At 31.3% G+C, this 12,076-nt stretch overlaps 2 protein-coding genes across 3 annotated transcripts in view; both read right to left on the bottom strand.

Moving 5' to 3' along the window:
• LOC100167284 (post-GPI attachment to proteins factor 2-like) overlaps nt 1–2,968 on the bottom strand; it is a 9,360-nt gene extending 6,392 nt beyond the window's left edge. Inside the window, exon 1 of the mRNA XM_001950953.5 lies at nt 2,213–2,968. Coding sequence (XP_001950988.1) covers nt 2,213–2,410 — 198 coding nt within the window. The 5' untranslated portion in view covers nt 2,411–2,968. The remainder of the gene's footprint in view (nt 1–2,212) is intronic.
• A 3,825-nt stretch (nt 2,969–6,793) lies between these two features.
• Nucleotides 6,794–12,076, bottom strand: part of LOC100169339 (zinc transporter 1) — a 21,391-nt gene continuing 16,108 nt past the window's right edge. For both annotated transcript variants that reach the window (XM_001950931.5, XM_008183397.3), the window contains exons 2-9: nt 11,675–11,862; nt 11,009–11,133; nt 10,844–10,941; nt 10,518–10,762; nt 8,768–9,027; nt 8,584–8,692; nt 8,393–8,503; nt 6,794–8,329 (exon numbers count right to left, since the gene is read on the bottom strand). In XM_001950931.5, the coding sequence (XP_001950966.1) occupies nt 8,135–8,329; nt 8,393–8,503; nt 8,584–8,692; nt 8,768–9,027; nt 10,518–10,762; nt 10,844–10,941; nt 11,009–11,133; nt 11,675–11,851 (1,320 nt within the window). In that variant the 5' untranslated portion in view covers nt 11,852–11,862 and the 3' untranslated portion in view covers nt 6,794–8,134. The remainder of the gene's footprint in view (nt 8,330–8,392; nt 8,504–8,583; nt 8,693–8,767; nt 9,028–10,517; nt 10,763–10,843; nt 10,942–11,008; nt 11,134–11,674; nt 11,863–12,076) is intronic.

Here is a 12,076-nt window from a genome sequence, read left to right as displayed (position 1 = left end):
TCACAATATTGATAACTGGTAAAAAGAAGCTTATCAAGTATATTCGTTTCGTTAATATCAACCGATAATGTATATATTTATAGCTATAAATTATAGTATTTGATAAGTTTTTGACCAGCATTTTTCTTAGAATCAATATCAATGTTGTGAACGTTGTATGGTACTTAATCGTGTAATCATGAGGTTAACGTCAACCTACCTCTGTACCCAGTGCGGAATAGTCGTTAGCATTAGTATAATATTATTCGTAAGTCAGCGTAAAAAAGACAAAGGAAGTCATTAAATTCTTCATTATTTAAAAAAAAAAATATTTAAATTAAAAATTATTTAAAAAATATGTACAATACAATTAAAATAAATGTTTATTTTTAAATATAATGTAATTAATATTATGACCTGTTATTAGTACAAGTAATAAGAGTAAAAAAATGTATTTAATTATAAAAAGATCTCGTGAAAATTTCGGGAAATATCTTGGGTCACCACTACACAAAGGTTAAGAACCGCTACTTTAGAGCACTACCTGAACATACTTACGTTTATAAAAAAGTAGGTAAGTGGATGTCGCTCTGCTGTACATTAAAGGTTGCAAGTGGGTCAATGTATAAAGGATTGTATTAAACTTGAATTTAATGATATAATATCATTGTATAAGAAAACAATTGTGAGAGAAGACGGTTTGTCTGTCGGTATATTGTTATTATTTATTATATCCTGTAAGTTGAATTTATATTATAATAGGTATTATTATTTTTTATTCGTTTCTATGGTGATAAACAAAGCGTTAAAAATTAAAATCTCATTTTTAGCGGTTTTTCATAATTTGTCGGTGGTTTTTCCTGTGGCATTAAATAGTTATTGAGAAAATTGAAAAATGACCTCTCTAAAGTACCATCTTGATCCAATTTGCTAAAAGATAATGAACTATATATGTTGAAATCGAAGCACTCCTTCTGGTAGATATTTTGTATACAGGATATAAAAAAAAATAACAATAAACACCATTGTAAAACTACTAGCTCCCTCGCACCGCTCAGAATCTAAAATTACTCTAATGTGTTGTGCCAGTATGACGGGAGTCAAAAAGAAACTCCTCGTTATCGGAAAAGGTAACCAACCTCGTTGTTTCAAAGGAGTTAAAGATTTACCTGTGGACTACTCAGCAAATAAAAATGCATGTTTGACACAAGAGTTAATCTTTATCAAGTGGTTGATCAATATAATTCCGGAATATTAGTTTATAACTCAAAACAAACCAAAATTAAAATTTTTTTTCATAAATAATACTAACATAATACATATTTTATAATTTTATATTTAATAATTTTTATAAAATTATGTATCATAATTTTAATTTTTTCATCAGAATTTTTAAATTTATTCAAGAATAAGTATGCAATATGTATTAAAGTAGATTAAATTTTGTTTTTCCCCACTTCGCCAATGAGATCATTCGGTTGTAAGACTCACTTTGTGCTGGTCCCACAATGAGTCTTATAAGCGTCGTCCGCTGTATAATAAAACCCGGGTTTTGGGTTTTTTCTATGAAGCTCGGGTTTTTGCCAACCCTAGTTTGATGTGAATTTCGAAATTATAATAATTGTTCCTTATTGTTAAATATTTTACTACCTACGTAAAAAGTTTTAAGAAGCTGGGGGATTTTCAAATTTATCCCTCCTATTTAGGTATGTAATTATCTTTTATTGACCCCTCCCCCTTCTTTCAGAAATCATGTCTACGTCACTGGTTCAAAAAACATATTATAATTAATTGTTTGTAATTATTTCGTATTTATTTGTTTTTTTAAATGGCAGGCACATAATTATAAAATTACAACCGTAAAATAGGATAAATTAAATTAAAATGATAATAGTTGTATTTTAAGAGTTGAAAGGGCCCCCAGTGCCCCACAAAGTGTCGACCCCGTCCGGTGTCCTATGATCCAATGGATCTTTCATAATTTATTCGGGACTTGAACGCCATACCTCCGCCGGACCATTTCGAAGACGACCTGCAAGGCCGTCCTTAGGGGGGTGAACAGGGCCCTGGCCCTGGGTCTTACGCTTTTTACTAACATTTGGAGGCCTCGCGTTTGAAAAAAAGTGGTAAAATTGGCTTAAAAATTGGTTTTTGCCCTGAGCCTCGAAAACCCTAAGCACGGCCCTGAAGACAACCTTTGATTGACTGCAAATCTATAATGTATAGTACTCACTCGACAATGCGTTTCGTGCACGTCATCGTACTGAAAGACGTACGCGGTTGCTAGGCACGTCAGCAGTGTGATGAGTGGCAAAGACACGCCAACGAACGCCAGTTTGCGTATGCTCAGGTTGAAGAACAACAGCATGTGCTCAAGCGGGTCGTCCACCGGTTCGTCGGCGGACTTGACGACGGCCGTCTTGGTGGTCATGTCGCGCGACCGTGTAAGCCACCTACGCTAGGACTGTCCACTCGGTCGGGCACAACACCTGTCGACAGAAACACACGCGACACGGAACGACAATAATGATGACGAGGACCACGACGACGACGACGACGACGATGGACAAACAGAATCACGTTACTTTTTCAATGTCCACTGGGATTATTCAGCACTGCGTGCCGGCCAGCCGGTGTCACCCACCGACGAGTCGCGACGTGGTCATCGCGCCACCGTCACCGCCATGTCTGTTATCGCGACCGGCACGATAGTCGTCTTATAAATAATGCACTATCGTGACGTCCAATGACGATGACGACGGAATTCCTGACCACGTAACGGCGGTTACTGTACGGCGGACCGATCGGGTCAAAAGCGGAAGACTTTTGCGCGTTTTATCGCGTACCATCGATTTATGTGTTATAGTATTTTATCAAGGCGGTCGGCGGCGTGTGCGCGCGCGCATTTGGCGTGTGACAGAGTGTGAGGGAAACGGTGCCGGCGAGCGCGCGCGCGCGTGTCAGGAACGGTGCGAAAAGTTAGAGCGCGCGCGCGCGCCGCCGGCGAGAGAGCGTTTCGCCGCCGTACACGTTTTTTAGCACACAGGTCGGCGGCGGCCACGTATTTTTAGCCTTCACCGCGCATATTAATTATTGTCGCGGTTCCCGGCGTGCGTGGGGCGTGTGTCCACGACACACGTACAATGTAATACACGGACACTAGGGTAGGTAGGTAAGTAGGTACCGTGTAGTGAGTTGTACAACTATTGTATAACGATCGCGTGCGCTTGGTTTTGTTGTTTTGGGTTTTGTTCGCGAACGCGTGAAACTATACGGGGCCGCAGCTGCGCGCGCGGCGTATCGACGTATGCAGTATGTACTATACACGTTGTTGTTGTTGTTATTGTTTATACAAAAACATAATTCGTCGCCGCCAAACTCGAGCGCAACGCGCACCGCAAGTTGGTGTTTTCGTGTTATTTTGTTTGTTATTGTAACAAACGCGATCCAAGAACGTTTTTTACGACACGACTGCGTGTCCCGGAATTCGATGAATTTTTTTGTTTGTTTCGGTTTCTCTGCGATACGGACGACGCTGAAATTCTAAATATAGAACGAGACGAGGTCGAACGACCTCTTCCGCGTTCGGTTTCTGCCGTTCGTTTTCAAATCTAGCCCGTACGTTTTTTCTCTGGCTAGAAGCCAAGATTTTTCTCGCGCCGATATCGAAAACCGACAAAAGAAAAACATTTTAGAACTTATTTTTAGACCCCGGGCTACCGGTCTTACCTAGAGATCGTTCCATTTTCATTTATTACCTACGGACAAGAGTTCGTTTTCTTCTTCTTTCATACGGAATTGGTAAATTGTTAATACCGCTAAACGTTCGATAAACCTAAACACGTGAAAATACAAATTTTAAAATGCAAACAAATAGATCAAATCATAGTAAAATAATACCTAATTATTTCATATTTGTAAAAAAATATGTAGGTATTAACAATACTTTAATAACTATCGTCTATAGGGTTAACAGCATTGACATTTGATACCGATATTGCGTGATCAGAATGTCTACTGGTATGTGACGCTGCGATAGTGCGATGGTAAAACTATAAGTCTATACTGGAATACCGTAAAACCTATTAGATATATTATACTATATAGAATAATACCCCAGTATATCGTAATATCAATATTATAATATACCTACCGTGAATTGTGAATTGTGATACATATAAATACCGGTATTGATTAATGATTATAGTATTATACCATAATTGTATTAGATAGGTATTTTCTGAATTATAAATTATAATAAAATACGTACCAATTAATCATCAACATACACAATACACAAAATAATGAAATGTGAAAATGTCCTATTTAAATTGCGTGCAGGTGTCTGAAGACACAAATATTTAACAATTTTTTATTTATCTGAAACAAGTCATATACAGTCATAACAAAGTCATATAATCATACTGTTGATATTTGTTTTCAGTATAATAACGCGGTCCACATATACCATTCAAGCGGTATATGAGCAATCATCAGTTAAATGATAATACCGTCAACCATACTTGTCTAAAACCAAATCACACAAGTCTTACTTTAAATTGTTGATCCACTCGCATGCCTCCCACCGGAAATGGAGCGTGTGGTAACTTGTAAGCTTCTCAAGTCCGTTCCTCCACCACTGAGAGCACGTGGCACATCCCTTCACTGTTGTCAGCACTAAACTAAATATTTAGTTCAGTGGTCGCGTCAGTTTTGTAGTAGATGTTTGTATATATATAAATGACGAGTGATATAAAAATGTACCACTTTGCACACTAAATTCCCTGTTTTTACCTCTTCTTTTTCTCTCTCTAAAACTAAGAACCCGTTATTGTCTCGTCCAATATACCTTAGCCAGTTACCAGCAACCCTTATTAGGGTTTTGCTCATAGATAGTAATATACAACAACTAGATAGCAGTCTTTACACTACAGCAGGCTGCAACCCAGGGCCGGATTTAAGGTTGTGTGGGCCCCAGGGCCCACACAAGATTGAAATATAAGAATTTTTAGTAGATCTATACATGCTTTAAAACTTTAAAATTATATAACTGATGAATTATTCTCTCATCATGCTATTAATTTCTTATCATATCAATTTTGCTTATTGAACACAATTAATACAGATTTATAAAATGTTAATACAATTAATAAGTAAATATAAGTAACCTTTAAAGTCATCTCTTTTTATTTTTTTAAATTAGTACATCAAAACCATTAAATAAGTTGCTATTAAAATATATTTGATGCTATTGAAAACTAAAATAAATCCTTCAAATTATTTTCAATAAAAAATTTGATACATTAAATAATATTTAGTACATTAGTTCAAGGTACAACGTTATTTTATAATATACAAATATAAAAATAAAATACTAAAGAAATATAATGTACATGTTATTTATAATAAACATACTTTTCTTGACTTCTTAATAGAAAATTGTTTGATGGTATCTTCAAAGTCCAAGGACCTAAGTAAATCACTTTCGATACTTAAAATGGTTAAGTTGGATAGACAACCTTGTGTCATTGTAGTTCTCAATCTATTTGTATAAGTTTCATTTTTGAAAACAAGCGTTCTCCGCTACTGTTTTCCACCATTAGACCAAGTATATACGCAGACCAATATTATTAAAGACATATGTCTACATTTAGAAAGGTAACTTTTAAATTGTCTTCGCATAGTATCCTGAACAAAAATAATTCCCACGATTCTTCTTTTCTACAATCTTTTTGACGTAAATTAACCAAAGATAATAAGATTATAAGATTATAAGATATTAAGATAATAATAATTTCAAACTTAAAAAAAAAATAGTATATTGTTTTGCAAATTACTAGAAGAAAAAAAAAGGTTATCATTTTGTGGGGGTCTCTTATTAATTGAATCTTGTGGGGGCCCCGTGGGCCCCCCCCTAAATCCGGCCCTGCTGCAACCGATGCTGCAGTCGGCCGCCATTTATGAAGCAAGCAATGTTTACAATTATTCATAATATTATACATTACACACATTAATATTATATACTATGAGAAAATTCTTTTGTAAACATTGCCTGCTTTGTAAATGGCAATCAAGTTCAATGATAAGAAGTCTCCTTCTAGGCTGTCTAATTGTTGTATACTGTATACACCTATTTATGGTCAACAATATTCTATGGTTTTACGTGTAATAATTAATTTTTATATCAAAACCGCTTTCTTTGTCATACTCGGTTTTCTAAAATGTAATCCACTGTTCCTTGTCATTATCATTACCTAGTAAGGAAAATGTTACCATGACAAAGATTTGCCAATAATTTGCTAACATGGGCTATTTAATATATTCTGGTTAGAGGGTAACTAATTCTGGTTATTCTTTTTAAAATTCCATACCTACTTGCATGACTGAATAAATTAAATTAAATTAATTTAGTCATGCCAACGTCTTGGTAACAAAGTTATCCACTCCTCTGAACAAACATAACATTTTTGTATATTTTATGTTGATACTTTTTGTAGTTACTTGAAATTTTATAGAAATGTATAGTTGATTACATATGAACATCAGTATTTAAAAATTAAAATATAAAGTATGATTTTTACCCTTAATTTGGTGATCATGTCATCATTAATGCTAGTTTTTTTTATATTAAATAATTAAGAACAAATTTTCCTTACCGAATTATGTTTTATATTGAACAGTTCATAATAAAAATATACTTAATATTTTTGAAACTGCTTTGTTAAAACTAAATAAATAACAATGTTGCCTTCTTTCTTCATTAGCATTGTAAAAATTTCAAACAGCATATTATCTACCAAGAAAAACCAAACTATAAAAAAATTTATCATTTTAATTAAGTCTACAAGTTTATTATAAAAATAATATATTAACTACACATGCAAATACTTTCTCGTCATCAATATTACAAATAGTAATAAATTATTATATTATCTAAAAGCTAAAAAAGTATTTATTATTAGGCGATTATTATAATTTATAATTCTAAATATAGTATACTTGAAATTTGTATTTTATGATCAAAAAATATGACTATAAAAATATAATATAATTAATATAACTTATTATGTATCTATATAATATTACATATAATGTTAATTGTTATACTTCTGACATTTTTGAAAACCAGTAACAAAAAGATATAGATGTAGATTCAATAAATTAGTATAATAAATTTAGTCTACAAATAAAAATGTGTAAACATAATATATATATAATGTGTGCCCATTATTTTACGGACTGTTAATATCTGAAATATTACATGTCATGGCCATATTACTACAGTGTGCCACTGTAAACGGGTACATTAAATAATAAAAAATTCTGATTAAAAAAATAATGTGTATTTAAACATATTATAATACTCAATTATGTTTTACTACATTATGGAAATTATATTATAAACGTATTGTTTAATTTTGTTATAATCAAAAACATATATATATTTATTAATCCTATATTAATATTATATAAAACATCATATAAACTATTCCAAAAATTGTGATTTAACTTAAAATATGAATTATTATTATATCTAATAGTATACATATCAATATACATTCATATATTTGATATTAATAATGGATATTGAAAAACGTTCTTAATTGGTAGGCAATAAAATAAAATATGGGTTACAAGCTAGAAAAAATTATTTGTATCAAATTATAACTAGTTTACAGTCAAAAATATTTTAAATAATTAATCAATTTTATTGAAAAAAAATCAATTGTAAAAATTTAAATGTTTATAAAGATTTTGGTTTTATTTACAACGCTCATCCAATATTACATCATCAAACAAATACAGATCCATGGTAAATGTCAACAATTGAGCATTAATAAGTCATTACAATTGTTTAAAAATATAATAAACTTAAGATTATTTTGTTGATGTTTACATAAACGTACGTGTAGAGCACATATAATTTTGATCTTCTGACATTGCGCATTGCAAGGAGTAATACATATCTCACTAAATATATAATATTCATAGCAAATATATATTGTTATATTTTTGTTTATTTTTTTACATGGTAGGTCTTGTTGATGTAATAGGTTCAATTGCAACCATGTGCTAAGTTATTCATCATCATAATAATAATAATAATCTAATATATATAAAAAAAAAACAAAATTGTTATAATTTAGAAAAAATACTATCCACCAGTGATAAATCCTCCTGCAGAAGTACGACAATTGTTAATTCTATCACCCAATAGTGCACCGCTTTCCATTTCGCTATCTTGAGTATTGACAGTCTGTAAATTGTTGGTGGCGTCAATAGTAACAGAAGTAGTATTACGTTGTCGACACAAATACGGTGTGTCAACAGGAGATGGTGTGTCGCGACCCTAAAACATTTAAAACATATAAGAATATTTGTTTCATCATTGCACTACTACAAACACATTTACCTGTTTTGATGGGCCGCAACATGTTTGCAATTGACACTGTATGTCAGTTTTAGGACAATCTAATACGCAGTCTTCAGTAGGAGTTTGGTTTTCGTTCCTATTTTCTGTTATCTATAAATATATATGACATAAAATCAATGTATATTATTAATATTAAATAATAAAATTATTGATAATAATTTAAAACATACTTCAACTTCCACAAATTCAGGCTGGATGGTAGTTGAATGAATACCTTCATTATGGAAAAATTCTTTAACTTTTTCTGCTAACTTCATATATTCTGGCAAGTTCCTACACCTGGTAATAATTACACAATAATACATTTATATTATATATTACACTAATTAAAATTAAACTCAAAAACAAAAATACCTTATGTGTGCAGATGCTATGATTCTATCTCCAGCTAATTGCCACACATGGAACTCATGTACAGCTAAAACTCCATCCACTCTGTCTAAAAGTCGTTTCTGGATGGCATCTACTTGAATATGAGTAGGGACAGTCTGAAGTAGTATAAGTGCAGACTCTTGTAACAATGGCCATACTGAGTGTAAGATAATTATAACCATTAACAAACTCAAAGCAGGATCAATGTAATCACGGTATTTCCAATCGGTCAACCACACAATCTAAAAATAACCACAACTTAAAAACATTTTACATAAATTAATTAAAATGAAAGTCAATGCTATTGTTTGTTTAATGTGTACACTGTACCTACCTAATATGGAAAAAAAAATGCCTAGCTTTTTAACTGCAACTAGATAGATCCTATTAAAAAAGATGGGCAAGTGAGAACTGCTGTCATGTACAGTAAGTGTTGAGTGGGTCACTATAATGCATGTTTTAAATTTAAATTCAATAATAAAATATCATTATATACAAAAAACAATTCTGAGGGAAGATGGTAATAATATTTTTAAATTACAAAAATACAACAAAATAAGTGATTTGCAGTTTAAATATTTAATTCTGTTTAATTTACTTAAAATATCTATTTAAAAATACTATAATATTTATATAATTTTTAGATTTTTTAGTTATAGTAAGAAATCCATATAAGAAACCTCACTTTACATTTTTGATCCTTAGCTTTAAAATTGACCATTTAATACATTTTAACTACAATATAATTAGCAAATTTTCATGATTTTGAAGAATTTTGTCATAATGCATCACTTTTAGTGCTTATAAAAAAATAATTGCATAATATGTATCTTTAATAATTTTTAACTATTAATAGACCAAACTATAAAGAACCTTGTATAACATTTACAAGCTATTTGATCCAACGAAAAAAAATCGATATTTATAGAAAAAAATTGAAAATATCTATAACTAACTCAAAACGAGTAAAAATATTTTAAAAATTGTACTATTTATGTAAGGGAAATTATATGATAAACATTTTATGAAGATGTCAAGTATCTATGGTTATTCATTTTTGAGTTTAAAAAAAAAATTTATTATGTCGAATATTAATTTAGCGTAAAAGTTCCTATCTATAGTTAATATTTTTTTTTTCCCCCGGATCTTTTTAAACTACTAGGAATTTTACATTTTAACTTTTGAATACACCAACTAGATTCACTTTCCAAACAGAAAAGTTACTGAAGTTTAAAATCAGTTCATTATTATAACTAATAATCCAGTATACAGACACAAATAAAAAAATAATTAAAATTTACAAATCATTGTAAAATCGATACAATCATCGCTCCGCTCACAATCTAAAATTATCAAATCAATTACTAAGAAAAACTTAATCTATCATCCTCAACTTGTTCAAAAAATTAGAATTTATTAGAAAATTATATTAAACTTAATACTTTCATATCACTAGACATTATAGATGGGCATCTGCCCAGCACTACTGAATATAACCTTACAGAAAAAATGTATATTGTACAATACCTATGTCTCAATTAATAATTTTTATAAGCATTTATTTTTGAAATGTTTTAAATTGAAATATACAAAATTAAAATAAGAGCAGCTTTCTCATAAAAGATACAAATTAGTCAGCTAACTTTTAAGAACAATGTAATAATCAGAAAAATAACCTCATTTTCTGAGGCATAAAAAACGATATTTGAAAAAGCTAAATATCTATACATACCAAAGCTGATACAATTACAATGACTGAACCTAATGCATCAGCCAGAAGATGTAAAAATACACCTCGCATATTCATATGACCAGCAGAAGATTCATGAGTGTGATTAAGTGGTACATTGAAACGATGATCATTATCATTATCATCAGTAGCATTGGCACTTGCTCCAGCGCTTACTAATTGAGTTAGTCGCGTGTGGCTGCGAGATATACCACCATGTGAATGACCATGTCCTCCTCCACCATGAGCTAAAATATATTGAAGCATTGTCATTAATAAATATCATAAATATAAACTGGAGAAAAATTGAGAAAAGATGAATGTATTACCATGGAACAAAAATAAACCCAAAATATTGACAAATAATCCCAAAACTCCAACTACGACAATCAATTTAGGATTGTGAATGGTCTCTACTTCAATAAACCTTAAACAAAAATAATTATAGATCAAATCGTTGTATAAACATTTTATTTTAATAGTTATATACATACCTCTTACAAGCTTCAACAGTAATTGAAAAACACAAAGCTACTAAAAACACAGCATTTACTAGTGCTCCAAGTACTTCTGCTCTAGCCCATCCAAATGTGTTTTTTGACCATTTTTTTGGTGACATCTAAAAAAAATTAATTGTTAACTGTAATCGCAATATGAATACATTTAAAAACTTAGTATTTACAATTTTACGTTTTTTTTTAAAGAAACTAGGTACTTGTATAAACATACATTTTGTTTATCAAATTAAGCACGCTTTAATATTAGGACGTCTGAATAACAAAATTATGAGTATTCAAGAACCCTGAAGCGCATGATCATTGGCTGGATCAAATGTATTAATTACATTTATATTAATTTTTAACGACTCTTAATGACTTCGGTACAAAACTCGAACAAACTACAATAACGAATTTATTCTATTCACTATGGTTAAATAAAGTTAAATAGGTATTTAACATTAACATTATAATAGCAGAAATGTATTTAAAAGTTAAAACGACAGATGCAAAAAAATATTACATATATTATACATAATATATAGGCGGTTTTTTAAGACCAGATCTTAAACACACGACTTCAGTCGTCGATAATAATATTTCAGTTTATCGTTGTCGACATCATATTATGATCACTACTATTATAGATTTATAGGTACTTACTTTAACCGATAAATACGCGACCACCAAAGCCGCGACGTCGCTGAGCATGTGAAAGCTGTCCGCGACAAGGGCCATCGAATTGGTTATATAGCCGACGATGATCTCCACCAAAAAGAAAAACGTCGTCAACCAAAACATGGTGATGAGTCGGCATTTTTTCCCGCTGTATCGACCCATTATTAATTAATCTGTAAAAAAATATATGTATAGCAATTTTATCGGTACTTATCGCGACTACCACGCCGGTACCGCGACTACTCAATTCTGTTATCTCGACTACTATTAAATAGTACTATCCAGCACGGTTGTAGATATTTAATAAGTATTATAATAAGTGCCGCTAACTGTGTAATCACTGCCCATATACTACGACATAAACTTACCCTGTGACCTACTTAAAGG

The sequence above is a fragment of the Acyrthosiphon pisum genome, chromosome A3 (genome assembly GCF_005508785.2).
Source record: "Acyrthosiphon pisum isolate AL4f chromosome A3, pea_aphid_22Mar2018_4r6ur, whole genome shotgun sequence".
In the NCBI taxonomy this organism is placed as follows: Eukaryota; Metazoa; Arthropoda; class Insecta; order Hemiptera; family Aphididae; genus Acyrthosiphon; species Acyrthosiphon pisum.
Note: the sequence above shows the minus strand (reverse complement) of the source record. Positions and strands in the feature narration are given on the sequence as shown.